At 47.8% G+C, this 15,736-nt stretch overlaps 1 protein-coding gene across 1 annotated transcript; it reads right to left on the reverse strand.

Moving 5' to 3' along the window:
* Positions 1-6,278: 6,278 nt before the first annotated feature.
* On the reverse strand, positions 6,279-14,472 carry LOC125537103. The gene is made up of 3 exons (XM_048700406.1): positions 14,260-14,472; positions 13,941-14,163; positions 6,279-6,706 (listed from the first exon to the last, which is right to left on the reverse strand). The coding sequence occupies exons 2-3, from the start codon at positions 14,100-14,102 to the stop codon at positions 6,542-6,544; spliced, it is 327 nt and encodes a 108-aa protein (XP_048556363.1). The 5' UTR covers positions 14,103-14,163; positions 14,260-14,472; the 3' UTR covers positions 6,279-6,541.
* Positions 14,473-15,736: the final 1,264 nt, after the last annotated feature.

The following is a 15,736-nucleotide window of genomic DNA, read 5'->3' on the forward strand; positions in this document are numbered from 1 at the left end:
TAACAACCGGCAAGTCCCCTTTCGAGGTCGTCTACGAATTCAACCCTTTGTCACCATTGGATATTCTACCTCTTCCACTCCAAGAGCGAATCAATTTGGACGCAAGTGCACGAGTGACCCATCTCAAGAAGGTGCATGAAGATACAAGACACACCATCGAGCGCCAAGTACAACGCCTTGCGACCAAGCTCAACGTCAACAGGCAACCTAAGGTCTTCAATATTGGTGATCTCGTGTGGCTACACCTTCGCAAGGAGCGCTTTCCACAAGAACGCAAGTCTAAGCTTCGACCACGAGCAGATGGACCCTTCAAGGTGCTCGCACGCTACAACGACAACGCTTACAAGATCGACCTCCCGCGCGACAAGTACAACATGAGCGACATCTTCAACATCAAAGATCTCTCTCCCTTCCATGGTGATGAAGAACTCGATCCGAGGACGGATCTTCCCCAAGGGAGGGGAGATGATGCGGAGCATCCCACGACCATCCCCATGGACGCCACATCAACTATCCAAGCTCCAAATGGACCAATGACAAGGGCTAGGGCACGTGCTATTCAATCCGAGGTGACATCACTCCTACTTGAGTTTTCTCCCTCTTCAAGTGAGACATAGCTACTGCCTAAGTCCGAGATACTATGTGTCATCAGGTACAACGCTCAAGACTCGGAGCCGAGGACTGTAGATGAAGAGACAGGCGTCAACACTCTGGACAGCCCGGAACTTCCGGCCAGAGCCCGAAACTTCCGGCCCCCGGACCTTTCGGCCGACCCGGAGCTTCCGGCCGCCAATGACTTCGACCAGCCCAGGCGTGCCAACTCTCGGGTTAGCCCGGACCCCGTCCCGGACCTTCCGGCGCCCGGAACCTCCGGCCGGCCCGGACCTTCCGGCCCCCGGATGCCAGCACATCTCCTCCGCGCCAACTCTCTGGTTAGGCCGGACCCTCCCCGGAACCTCCGGCGCCCGAAACTTCCGGCCCTGCCTGCGCGCAGCCACTTGGGCCGAGGCCCGTGTACCCTTTCGTCACCTAGACTATATATACTCTATCCCGTACAACTTTCTAGGTTAGCGTTGGTTTAGCTCATACTTAGAGATAGAGCTTCGCTCATCCACATCGGATCTACTCCTCGTGAGAGACCGCGACCTCTTCGGAGAAGATCCCTTTGGATTCAAGCCCCCTTTCTAAGGGAAGACCCCCCCCGTGGATTCAAGACCTCCTCACGGAGAAGACCGGCTACCTTTGTATCGTCCTTTGTTGGATTTGGATCGTGTATCTCTTTGTGTTTCGAGGATCTAGCACATGTGTGACTATTTCTTGTTGGTTGAGTGATTCTCTCGTGTTTCCCCTCGTGATTTCCCTTGTCCCCCCCCCCCCCCCCCCCCCCCCCCCCCCCCCCCCCCCCCCCCCCCCCCCGTGTTCTTCGCGGGATCCGCTCCTTTTCATGAAAGATCGGGCCACTAGGGTTCTACCCTACATCAGCTCGGCCTGCCTACTCAACTGCGGACCGGAGCATGCATCACTGATCACCGGGAGCCTGGGATGTGCACTTGCCAACCTGCCGCTGACCTATCTAGGAATCCCGCTGACCATCTGGCGCCCCACGAGTGCGCAACTCCAGCCGCTCATCGACAAGGTTGCAGGCATGCTCTATGCTGGAAATCGAGGCTTATGAACAGAATGGGAAGACTAGCATTGGTTAAAAGAGTTCTGTGTGCAATCCCTATCCACCAACTGCTCGTCTTTGCTCCCCCCAAAGAAAACCATCAAGCTGGTCGAGAAAATCCAGAGAGGATTCTTGTGGAAGGGGCGTGCCGCTGCTAATGGTGGTAGCTGCCATGTCAACTGGCGCCGCATGTGTTGGCCTACTTCCCTTGGGGGCCTCGGCGTCCAGGACATGGAGCGCGCGGGCCTAGCCTTGCGGCTACGCTGGCTTTGGTACTGCAAGACCGACGCGGAGAGGGCCTGGCAAGGCCTTGATCTCCAATTCTCTATCGAGGAGCAGGCCTTGTTCTTCGCCTCTACATCATTGATTGTTGGCGATGGAACATCCGGAAAGTTCTGGGAAGACCGCTGGATAAACGGTCGATCAGTCCGGGAAGTTGCGCCCCAGCTCTACTCTTGCATCCCCCAGCGACGACGGAAGATACGCTCCATTGCCGATGGCCTACAGAACCATAATTGGGTGTGCGACATCATCGGCAACATTGGAGTCCACAAAATTGGGCAATACTTGATGTTGTGGCGGGACACCGAACGCATTATCCTTCATGACCGCCCTGACACGCTAGTCTGGAAGTGGCGCCCGGATGGCGTATACTCAGCACACAACGCCTATCTGGCCTCCTTCGAGGGCTCCTCCGGCTGCAATACTTGGGACCTGATCTGGAAAAGTTGGGCCCCGCCACGGGTCAAATTTCACATGTGCCTAGCCAACCTCGACCGTTGCTGGACCGCGGAAAGATTGGGCCGTCGTGGCCTTCAGCATCACCCCCGCTGCGTCCTGTGCGACCAGGAGCCGGAAACGATGAAGCACCTGCTTGTCGCATGCCCCTTCTCGCGACAAATCTGGCACGATGCGTTCACTTGGCTTCACCTGACCTTTCGGCCACCCGACCCGGTTCATGACGACTGCTTCAAGGACTGGTGGCGACAAGCCAAGCAAGCCACGCCTCAACCAACGCAAAAAGGGCTGGCGTTCGTGATTCACTTGACGACCTGGATGATCTGGAAGGAATGGAACGCCTGCGTGTTTGACGGCGCGCAACCCTCCGCCACCCAGCTCATGGCAAGAATCAAAGATGAGGCAGCGCTCTGGGTCAGGGCAGGCGCCACCGGCCTGGGACTGATCCTCCCAAGGACATGGACGTCCACTAATTCCTTGCATCATATACCTGTTATTCTCCTGCTCGGAGAACTGTACTACTAAACTCTCCTTCTGTTCAATGAAATGAAACGCAAAGTCTTTGCGTTTTTTCCAGAAAAAAAAAGAGCCATGTTTTTGTGCAAACTGGATTAGAAATGTAGCTACTCTGTTGTCCTCTAACTAAAGATCTTTTGCGTGGACTTTCCGTTGGACCACAACAGGGCCTGACAATTGCATCCTTCTATGTGTTTTCCGCACATTGTAATGGATTGATGAAAGGATCCAACGTATGTGTGCACTGTTATGCCCGTGTTCTAAGTCTAACAGTTCTGCCTACGTTTGTTTGGCAGGTTGGACGATTTGTTGTGTTCCTACATTTCTTTGCTGTTGTTCAAGGTCTGCTCTTCTTTTCCCTTGCATGCCATTGTTTCTAGCTACAAATATGTTTATCTTTCTATGTGTGTTGTTGTCTTAGTTCGTTTGCTGATCGACTCATCTTTGTCATGTTCAGATGTTCCACTTATTTGGGTCGTCTACCTTTGGCAATGAATGTACGTATATTATTGCCATGTTCCCCTTATCCCTGCATCATTGAACAATGCTGGCAAACTAATGTCCCTTTGCCCTATGTAATGGTGTTACAGAGTGCCATTTGTTTTGTCAAGCTTACTAACTGGTTTATTTTTACATTATCATGAATATGCTTTAGGCATGCCTCTTCTCTGTTTCTGTGACCCTTTGCCAGTCTCTTCATTTTCCGATTATACTCGTGTTTTCCTGTATGTAGATGTGATTATAAATGGCATTAATGAGTAGATCCGACTCGGGGAGGGCATGGTTGATGTATGCAACCATGGGAGTGTCAGCTTATTCTGGTCCTCATCGACCAAAGGCTCCTCGATTTGGCCATCGCCAGAGTTATATGAAACAAGGTCTTTTAGGGAACTCTTTTAGACATGTGTATACAGAACACATGTTTCATTGTCTTCTCTTTTTTTCATGAGTTGTTGAAAAGATCTTATGAAGCTTGATTGATAGTGTTTCAACTAAGATGAAGTGGTCTGGATGATCAGGTTTTGCAAATCCTGCAGATCGTTATACCTTCTGTACAATGCACTGTTCTGGATTCGAATAGACTGGTTTCTCCATGTCCAAGTCTTTTGTTCTAAGAAAAAACTCTTTTGTTGCATCCACATTAACAATATGTATTTACATTTCCATTTTCGAATTGTAAACTGTAGCTGCCCAAAACTTTGGTATAAAATAAAGCCCTTATTGGTAAATGAGGCACGTTATTAGCAATGTTTCATATTTTCTTGCAATACTATGCTTGCCTATTCAGGTCTTCCAAGACCTAAATCATCAGAAATTCAGCACATACAACACCTTTTTTTGAACTTTGGTTGCCCTGATACAAGCCTCCGTTCAATTTTCTTATACGGAGGGGTTAGAATAGTTACCATACGTGCTTGCCCAAAACTAGATCTACTGATAAATGGATTCTTTTTTTTCAAACCACACATTGTGTTTAGTAGGTCTCATGGATGGATGAGGTTGTGGCAATAGTTCTTGGGTGCAGTATCTATCTTGATATCAATCAGGGCACATTAGAGGCAGAAGAAGAGAAAATGTTTGGAGTGTCTATGGCGTTGAACATTCAGTGCTTATGTACTTTGTACATGCACGGCCAGTTCAGTAACTAGATGGCTTTTTCTACTGTACTGGTGCTGCTACTTTTCACGTGCTAGCTTATTTGAAAAGCGCCAACAATGCGTGCCACATGTAAACAATCCATGTTGAAAGAACAGAAGCAAAAGTGTGGAGATGATGTAAATGGCCACTCAGGGAATTCAGTCTCGATGAGCTCAACTAATGACATATGTGAGTTGAGCCTGAGGTCATTTTCAAAGTAACGGAAGTATTTTACTTGTCCTTTTCATGTCAATGGTCGATGGTACTTACATATTTTATCAGGTTATTAAAGGGTAGCAATCATATACACATTATCAACAAATAAAACACTTTTATGAAGCATGTAGTAGACAAAAGTGCTACTGATAAATGGATTTTTTTTTCAAAGCACAAATGGTGCTTAGTGGGTCTATGTGTCATTTGGCGCATGAGATTACTTAAAATACACATATTTTCAACACAACATGGTCTTCAATGAGATTCTATACTACCAAATTAAAATGTACAGATACATCTCATTGTAGACAACAAGCCTCCATTGTTTCTTTATTAGAGAGGGTTAACTTTTATTCGCAAAAAGAGGGGGTTAAATTTGTTACCATATGTGCTTGCCCACAACTAAAATAACTAAAATAAGGGAAAAAATCAATGTGAACATGGATTCAACCACCATTTGGCGCAACGGGAATAACTACAAGGATTTATTTGCATATGTATACATCCCTAAATGGAGAGAATTACGGCACAAGATCTAAGTAAAAATCGCCACGAAAGAGGGGAAATGCAAGATCCAAATAAATGAGAACTAAATCCATGAATGCAGAGAAATCCGAAATCAAAGGAAAGGAGAAACTCACCAGTTGAGTACACCTCTCTGGGAACACTTCTCTCGCCCAACCGAGGAACCGAGGAGGAAAAGGGGATAAACAGGCTCGATGGATTCAGTCCCTGCCACTTCATATTCTACTCCAGATGGGCCTCACACAGCATTGTTCGTGGACTGGGCGGCTAGGTAGCATACGGGCCTTTCAAATACCTATGCCTCCATGCACAACACAAATACTCCCTCCGTTCCTAAATGTAGGTCTTTCTAGAGATTTCAACAAGTGACTACATACGGAACAAAATGAGTGAAGCTACACTTTAAAATATGTCTATATACATCCGTATGTGGTAGTCCATTTGAATCTCTAAAAAGACTTATATTTAGGAACGGAGGGAGTAGGTCTTTTTTCATGCACATGGAAAATAGAGTTTGGTACAAACCCAGCTAAAAAAATACATCCTTAACTGGCCTATACATCTTATACAAATATGTTTTTTAAACTCAGATTTCTCATCGTGATAATCATATTTTCAACAAATATGTTTTTAAACTCGGATTTCTCATCGTGATAACCATATTTTCAACTAAAAAAATGCTTCCTTAGCTGATCTATGCATGTTATACAAATATGATTTTTTTTTTCAAACTCGGATTTCACAACATGCTAAACATATTTTCAATATAGCATAGTTTAACACATGGGCTTTCTACTACCAATATTGAATATGTCCTTGCAAAATGAAACTATTTTCTCTGTGCCATTTGGTGTGGCGCAACGGGTCAACTAGTCATAGTAGAGTTACAATGGCTATACTTTATAACATGAATGAGATGCACTCATGGCTAGAATAATATTAAAAAAATTGACAGTGCAGAAGCATCAGCCATTTATCATCACAACAAAGAAATGAGCGGGTAACTTTCCAATTGAATTAGTGGACGTGGCCTAAAACAAACTTAAGTACAAATTACAGCTCTCTACAATACTTGTGGGGAAAGGCCTTAGTACAAGTATACAATGCGGTAAATCAAAGCATAATTTGTTCCTTCGCTCCATTAGAAGCAAGTCGTGAAGCACGTGTTGCCTGATTAAACAATAATATTCTATGGCTGCTATTGTAGAATAAAAGAACCACGTGGGAAGAGATTATCTACCATCAATCATCAATGATTTCATGCCCATCCACCTCACTAACTTCGGTAGCAGCAATTGTAGTGGTATGAATGGTATCGTTGCTACCACGGCAGTGCAGCAGCTGCCGTTGAAGGCTCTCGATAAGCTCATTAAGCTGTTGAATGTTTTTCTCTTGAGATAAGAGTATCTGCAGATAGCATGTAAAGTATTTTATGAGGGAAAGAAAGGGTCTGTGGATATGAAGCTTCAGCAAATTCTTGCCCTGGCAAACCAGACATGAAACAGCAGAGTGCATTTCCAAACAACACAACCAGAAGCTACTGTGGTCAATTATTGCATAAGAAATTTTGCTAAATTAAGTCACTCATTAGTCAGATCCTATCTCCATTCTCCAAACTAGCAGAAATACCAAAAATATTGTACTGGTCAATCAAAATGTAGGGATAGCACAAGAATTGATGAACGACATAGCCTAGGTTTGAGAGTGAATGACAGGTGTAGTGCACCATCCACAGGAACAGATCTAAACACGGTGGCACTCACAGGGGTATTACATTATTTGCCACAATTTACTAGGGGTTTGATGATTTGCCCTGGGGTTGTCTCAAAGGTGGGCAGACCCAGGCCTCCTAGTCATTTGGGGAGGGGGAGGCAAATTCTCAGTCTATTTTAGCCCGCGTACACTTATACTTTACAAGACAATTCATGGATGTAGGTGATCTGAGAACATCTACATATCAAAAAGACCCCACGCAAAGATGATTAGATGTGCATTCTCATAAAAGGATAAGAGAAAGTCCAGCAGAGTCGCCATATCCGCAGCCCCCATAGCGCGTGTGGAGCGCACTCCATAATGTTTTGGAGGTTGTGTATGCTGTGCGCAAACAGTGTCGCCATAATGCGGCCTCCATAAGAAAAATATGTTTTCTTCTATCTCATGCCAATTCTTTTGGCCGATCCTCCCAGAATCTGCGCCCTCCACAGCTTCCCCGGAATCTGCCCCCAAGAATCCGAATGCAACGAATAGTTCAAATAATAAATAATCTGAATGCAACAAATAATCCAATAAAGCAAATTGTTCAAGTAAAAATAAATGGATCTTAAAGAAATATAATCGCACTATCTCCCAACTAATTGCCATTGATGCTCAATGAGATCCTCATGCAGCTGATCATGAGAGGTCCGGTCTTCAATCTTCCGGTATGCCTCAAGAAATGCTTGAATGCAGTTTGTGTACCTGCGAGTCCTAACGGTTATGCCAACATTTTCACAATGATCATTTTGTGTGAGATCACACATGTTATGATTTTTGCCAAGACATCCTTGTTCCAGGAACGAGCAGGACCCCAAACAATTGCAAACATAGCTTGCATCACTCCAAATGCTCTCTCAATGTCCTTCCTCGCTGCTTCTTGCGCCTTTGCGAAATGCTTAAGTTTCCTGGTCTCATAATTAGAAGTTGTCTTCACAAATGTTGAATCGCTAGATGCCATCAGCTAAATAGTAGCCTTGGTCATAATTACCATTCACCGTGTAGTTGCATGCTGGAGTAGTACCACCTGCTAGCCTAGCAAACAAATGAGATACGAGCAAGTACTTGACCTGCTGGCAGAAAACGGAAAAGCTCCCCCCGCGTCGTCCCCGTGGGCGACCGGGGGCGAACCCTAGCGCCCCGCTTCCTCGCTCCTCCTTCCGGCCCCCCTCCCCCGCCGCCGTCCCGAGGCACCGCCAGGCAAAGCCTGGCCGGCGTGGGTGGCGGCGGGGTCCTGCTCCCTCTCGCGCATGCTTGGGGCGGGAGCGCTTGGCTGCCATGGGGCTGGGCGGTACAGCGGCACGGTGAAGCTCCGGCGAAGTGCGGCGGCTGCGGGGGCCATTTCCTCTGGCGACGGCGCGTGGGTCGGCCTTTGGCCCGATCTGCGGCCTGGGGGTCGGCCTGCGGCGCGGGAGGTGGGCGGAGACCCGGCTGGGCTTCTGCTGGGCAGTGGCCAGCGACAACTCTGAATCTCTGCCCCGCGGCAGCGGTGGAGGTGGCGGTGGTGGCGGAGTGTGTCGGCCGGATCTGGCGCAGTTTTTCCGGTGGGCGGCGCGGGTTGGGGCATCGGCCCGGCATGGCTGCTGCTCCGATTGAGGGCGGTGGCGGCGAGGTGGCTCGGCTCTCTCGGTGTGGAGGCTTCCATTCGCCGTGCCGGCATCACGGCAGCTCGGCGGGCCGGCTACGGCGGCTGCTTTTTTCGGCGTTAGCTCGTTTGTAGGTGGTCCGTTTCAACCTTCACCCCCCCTCCTCCTCGTCTGGTCGCTACCTTCGTCGAAGGGTTGGCCCTCCCCTGGCTGTGGTCCATCGCCCGCCTCGCACCCGGCAGCAAGCTTGTCTCGCGCCCGGTGCCGCGGGATGGGTAGATGGAGGCCAGTTTTGGCCGGCCTATTGGGTTTCGGCGTTGGGGGCCGCCTAGGGGTGCGAAAGGCGAGTCCTTTCCGCTCGTATCTTTGGTTGGGGTAGCTGTGGGTCTCGGGTGAGGTGGTGTCAAGGTCTTGGATGCCGGGGCGGCAGCGCTGGTGGTGGTTCCACGGTGCTCACGGCAGAGCCCGTGGCTCGGTGCTGCCCGGTGGCCATGGCCGTGTGGGCGGCATGGTCGCCAGGGTGTGGTTTTCGGTGGCGGCGAGTGTTGGCCAAGTGAAAACCTGATCTATGTTCGGAAGGACCGGCGGCGGCGAAGCTCGCTCCCTTCTTGAAGGCGTCGTCGTGGCTCTCATTGCCCGTCGTGTTGCTCCAGGGGAAACTCTGATCCTCGGGTTGGGCGGTGGCGGCGCTCTGGTGTCGTAACCTTCCTGAAGGCGCCGCCTTGGAGCACACGGTTCGTCGTATGCGGCTTCATCTCTTTGCAGTGGCGTGTTCACGGTTGAGGACCTCGGTTGCTCTTGTAGTGCTAGGGGTGGTGTTGCTGCGCTCAGCGCCTATGTATCCTGCCTTGGGTGTGTGCGTGTGTTGTGGTGGCGTGCGTTTGTACCGGGTCGTGGTTGACCGTTGCTTTGTATATAAAGCAGGGCGAAAGCCTTTTTTGGCAACAAATGAGATATTTGCAAGGCGTTGATGTCATTGTGAGATCCAGGCAACCCAAAGTAGCAATGCCAAATCCACAAATCCTCGAAGGCAACCGCTTCCAAAAGAATTGTCGGATCATGGCAATGCCAGGTGAATTGGCCTTGCCAAGCTGCAGGCAATTCTTCCACCTCCAATGCATACAGTCAACACTCCCAAGCATCCCAGACCAGCCTCTTGCTTCATTCATCGCTAAAAGCGTCACCATGTCCTTGTCGTTGGGTGTTCGCAGATACTCATCTCCATAAACCCTAACCACGGTATCAGCGAACGCTTTTGTGCACTTTATGACTGTATCTTCGTCCATTCCAAGATACTCATCTAACATATCTACAGGAGTGCCATATGCAATCATCCAGAGTGTCGCGGTCACCTTCTAGCAGTAGAAAAACCTAACAGACCCACAGTATTTCTCCGTTGCTTGAAGAACGGTTCATTGGCTTCTATGTCATCGGCAATTCGACGAAATAGCCGTTGCGATGTGTGGAAGCGTCGATAGATCATGTAGGCAGGATAGGTACAACCAGGCACAAAGTTGTTAGACATGCACAAATTATGATCGACGACTCTATTAGGATGAAATGTCAAATGACTCATCTACAATTCCACACACTTTCTCTTTGTTCCGATTGCCGCTATCCATTGAGCAGCCATTAACACAATCTCATCACCTACGGTGTCCATGACCTTACTCGCGGACTTGGAGCTCGAAGACTGACAACGAATCATTAAAGAACTCCTCTATCATCGGCTCCATCTACACAAACTGTGAATCCTATGTTATCTACACGAATCAATGAGGTGCTAGATTAGTCTACATGAACAAATTTGCGGAAATTTACCTTCGGGAAAGTCATCGAACACCTTGAGGTCGCAGGCATAGCCGGACGGCGGGAAGCGGGCGCGGGGCTGCGGCGAAGCATGCGAGGTCGGGGAACGGCTCACCGAAGGCGAGCAGGGCCAAATCGTGGCGGCAAGGGGGGAGGAAGCGGCACCAAACGACAGCAGAGGAAGGGGGCATGTGTCCTGAAATGTCCATGGCGATTCTGAAATCGGGTGGATGGAGGGAGCGCTATACCACGCGCAAACCTCCAAATATGGAGGCTCACGGGATTGATTTGGAGCAGCCTCCAAAAATTAAGGCAATGAAGCGCAGGATGGCGATTCTGCTAGACCGGCTTTTTTGACCAAAATCAACATTCGAACGATTATTCTGGAGGTCAGGCCGATGTAGCGACTCTCGAGTTGCTCCAATATGTTCACTCGCAGATTTTGCTTTGTCCAGCATATATAAAGATCTTCATGTATATACCTTTTGGGAAGTGCAGATGAGCCAACATGCTATACATGTGTGATTATGTCTATATTTCAGAGTCATGCTTACAAAGCGATAAAGAATAGGTGCAGATATTACCATGTGCAGAAAATATGCATGCCTTTATCCAGTTTGGAACAAGTTGAAACAGGCTAGTTAAACAAGCAACAACGAATAGTAGCCTGGCCTTGTTCCCAAAAACATGTTCAGATTTGAATTTTCTCAAAAGACAACTTTGAACTAATTATGTGCAAAAGGATCCCTAAATTGATTACTGGCCTGTAACAGGTTCCCTTCGGCAGGGCCGCAGTTTTGCTGCCACAGCCAAAGTTTCAGGTCGCACTGGCAGAGCTCTTAGAAATGTGGGATCTTCTGTTGATTTCAACAGAATAGAGCATTTTTTACATTAAAAATATCTTGATTGTTCTTGCGGCTTACCATCTTTGCTATCTTGCTGAACACACACTTGTAAGGTCTTTTACCAGTTGGTTGCCAAGAAAGAAAGCCTGAAACTAAGTACTTATGTAGTTGCAGTTTACTAAAAACCAATTTAATTTATGGAGTCATCAAACTTAAAATCTAACAACAATTATGAGCATTTCAATCCTATGTTCGACAGTGAATGATGGATTTAGAGCAACATCCATAGATAAACAAATCTAGATAGAGCGGCATCTATACATATTTTGACCAGAACACTCGTGCATTTACGGGTTCCACAAAAGCAATCATGAATGCAGCTTATAGTAGAAAATGTGCACTAACAAAAAAAACACTCTGTACAAGGATGATCATATGTGCATTGTAAAAGAATCATGTAATGAGTCTTGTTAGTCTACGTTGCGCGGATACTTCAGAAAGCGCGTGTATCCAGTAGGATACTCCCCTGAACGGGCGTATCCCCGTATCACATATCCGATACGTAACCAAGTATCGATGCAACGTAGCTGTTAGTCAGCTCAAGCAGCACCAACAGAGGCAGCAACAATATCTCTTTACGATAGTTAGGATCAAGGTTTTTGAGTCGCGACTTGGTGAGTCGCCGCGAGCCCTGCGGCTCAGCGTATAGTCGACGAAAGTCGTTGTATAGTCGCCATAAGTCGCTGTATAGTCGCGAGTCGCCCTGATTTTTGGAAAACGACTTGGCGATTAGTCGGCGACTATGCAGCGACTAATCAGCGACTCAAAAACCATGGTTAGGATCACTACCTTAGAATTAGGATTGGGAGTTTGAGTATTGAGCTAACTCATGGATGAACTAACCAGCTTACACCAGACCGGCATCCACACATTGGACTAAGCAAAAAATAAAATAGTACTTGCTCAAGTAACTCCGCCTATGTTGTCTCAACATAGCCGATCCCAAGCCCGGATAAAGGAGGAGGGCTGTGATAGGCTTGGCGAGCCAACGTCAAAACTCAGCCACTCTTATGGAGATGAAACCCAGAAGAGGAAGCTAGCTATCCATGTGCCAGAACCATGAGTTGGTTGCCAGATCTTATGGGTTTCAGCTCTAGCTACCCCGACTTGTTTGGGACTAAAGACTTTGTTGTTGTTGTTGTTGTTGTTGTTGTTGTTCTTGTTCTTGTTCTTGTTACTTGCCTTCAAGTGCAAGAGCCCCTCTCCCCACTCTAAAATCATATCACATAACATCTTACTCATCAATGAACCAAAATAAGTGCACATACAACAATGTGCGGAAAATTTGCATCCCATTTATCAACAGTTAGGAATTGGACTGCCTAATTTCGAGGGTGACTGCAAATAGCACCCTGGCCAGGTTTTAAGAAACAAGCTCAGAATTAATCGATGGACCTAATCTGAACTCAATGATGCACAACTCGACTATTAGCCTATGACAATTTCATTGATGCACGGACAAGAATTGAAGCGCTTCTGTGGTACAACCATTTCCGTGAAACATCAAAATTCTGAGGAGACAGATGCCAAAATCAGAAATGCAGGTCTTGTGATGCTTTTCACACAACATAGCTTCTCTTTTTATGAATGATTCCCTGATTGTTCACATGTCCTATCATGATGAATGTCCTTTTAACTCGCTAATAGCCCTAAATATACCTAGGCACACCTACTTAACCAATTGTTTCCCATGAAAACAGGATATATATTCAGTACTTATCTCGTTACTGCCACCAAACATGCAGAGACTTGTGAGATTATCCAAAATTCCTACAGTGTCAACCATAACGGAGTAGAAACTATGCCTGCAAACCCTTACAGGGACAGGTATGCAAAGTTGCAAACAGCGGCACTGTATGTCTCAAGGCAACGGCGTGTGGATGGTTTCTTATGTATGTTTCAGATGTAATTGTATGCAATCTTGCAAATGTATGTGTCAAGGCCACAGCTTGTTGAGGGTTTCTTACATACTCCCTCTGGTCCTTTTTAGTCTGCATATAAGTTTTGTCTGGAGTCAAACTATCTCTATTTTGACCAAACTTATAGAAAAAAGTATCAACATTCACAATGCCAAATCCATATTGTTAGATTCATTATGAAATGTAGTTTCATAGTATATATATATTTAGTGTCGTAGATGTTGATACTTTTTAATATAAATTTGGTCAAACTTTGCTAAGTTTGACTTGACACAAATCTAATATACGGAGTAAAAAGGACCGGAGGAGTATGTTTCAGCAGCACTTGTCAGTTTAGAATCTTACTAAGAGGTGCCTGCGTTATTTAGCTTATTAAAACAATATGTATTGCTCATAAGTCTTAAATGACGACTATACTGATGAACTCATCAAATATTCCGCCCAATAAATACTGAAATTGACTCAGAGCCTGCGCACATTGATTAATCTCTAACCACAACTTTGATTTCGCATCTGAATTTAATTCAGATCCTGCCATATAAGCCAACTGATCTCTTCTGTAGCTTCGAGCCAAAGAATACACCTAACTTGCTGCTAATCTTGGGTGGGCCTATAGAACAACAAAAGGGAGCTACAGCTAATCAAGCAAGAATCTTTCTGGCGGGCTCACCTTCTCCTTGACGGCGTCCTCCTTCGCTAGGACTTGCTGCCGCCGGCGCGCGGTGACAGGGTCCGCGTCAGCTGCGTCCTCGATCTGCTGCTTCCACTCGAACTGCGACGTGATGATGAGCACGATGAGGAGGCAGACCAGCACTACAGGCCTCGTATTCATCACCACGCTGGGACGGCGCCAAAAAATCCAGCGTCCCTGAACCGCAACGTCCCCGGTAGGCCTGCTCACATCAATTTGAAGTCACGGAGTGGAGTCAAGAAATGGAACGGGATGCAATAAAGGGGAATTAGTTGGGCCAAGAACAAGGAAGGATTACCAAGAAACCAACAGATCCCCGGTTAGACAAGAAGGCTGCAGATGTAAGAAGGGCTCCCTGGCGAAGGCGGGTGATGCCGGCGGATGGAGGCGGTCAGGCTGACGGTAGGGGAGATGGTCGTGGCCTAGTGGAGGGAGATGGTCGTGGCGTAGTGGGGGAGGGATCCGGCTCGCGCATGCTCCTATCCGTACTCCGCTCCATCCTACAACTGTCTTTTTCCTTTTTTTTTTTCTAATCTAATCATCTCCCCTGATTTTAAGAGATGGGGCCGGACCTTATTTTGTTCCAATTAAATCATGCCACGTATGCGGGAGCATGGATGGGAGCACGCTGGGGGAGCAGGCAAGTCTCGTCCGTGGGGAGAGGGGGAATCGAGCACGTGGACTGCTTCTAGTCTAGAGCATCTCTCTAGCACACCCTGATATGGCGCACTTTAAAATAGTTATATGGGTCGAGAAAAATAGTTATACGGGTCGAGAAAAATGTGTTTTAAGAATGGATTTTAGCTGTGATAGAACAGAACCCGTATAATCAATCCGTAAAAAAGCATATTCTTTGAATATGCCGATTCTTTTTTCTGGTCGTCCTCTTTCTCGCGTCAATCTAAAATTGACACATATCGTAGGGCACGACGGCCATCGACGAACGGGCAGACGAGGAAGACACAGGGTGGCCGCGGCGCGTGGCGGAGGCCAGGGCGGCCGGGGCGGCATGGGCGGCGGCCGGATCGAACGGCCGGCGCATTGAGCTAGCTAGCTAGCTCCGTTCGAGAGCCGCGGAGCAAAGGACGAGCGCGGCGGTCAGGACGGCCGGTCGGCAGGCGAGCGCGACTGCCAGAGTAGGCCGTCGGTGTCAGGGACGAGCGGACGGGAGCGAGCCGTGAAGGTTCCGATGGCAGTTAGACTCCCGCCAACGGTCTCTCGAGTATACAGGGCCCTTTCGGTTTGGCTATGAAATCCTTATCTTCACAGTTTAGACAGGATGTTTTCCGCGCCCCTTAAAAAAATTTACGGGTCCAACGCGTTTACAATGTTTGATCGGATGACTTTTTCACACGGACCCGTATTTTGACGATTATTTTACAGGTTGAGCATTATACGGGGTCTGCTAGAGATGCTCTTACACAGGGACGCGGAGTATGTGATCGCGAGCACACAGGCACTCGCTATCTAATCCCTTCGTTTTAGCTGCCCGATTCACGGGCGTTGGACCACCCCGGACTGACGAATTATAAAATATGCCTGACGGGTGGGCCATTAGGTGGACGTGCGTTTGCACCCCGGCGACGATGAAAGGTAGAGTCGTGGCTCGGTATCACGCCAGCGTCCTGATCCGTGGATCGGAATTCTTGCTTTCCGGTGACGACGTGAGGCACCGGAGTAAATGCGGAAGGTGGTATGGATAGGGCAGCTATCTTCACCTCTCGTCCCTGGATCTTGGAGTCTTTAGGGTGGCGAAGCGCTGCAGTTAGATCTTG

This window comes from Triticum urartu, chromosome 2, assembly GCF_003073215.2.
Source record: "Triticum urartu cultivar G1812 chromosome 2, Tu2.1, whole genome shotgun sequence".
NCBI lineage: Eukaryota > Viridiplantae > Streptophyta > Magnoliopsida > Poales > Poaceae > Triticum > Triticum urartu.

Bases quoted from the DNA above. Each gene is read 5' to 3' on its own strand.
- LOC125537103 (XM_048700406.1), bottom strand. From the start codon at position 14,102: ATGAATACGAGGCCTGTAGTGCTGGTCTGCCTCCTCATCGTGCTCATC. The intron at 6,707-13,940 runs GTGAGCCCGCCA...TGCTATCTGCAG, and splicing joins AGGACGCCGTCAAGGAGAAG to ATACTCTTATCTCAAGAGAA.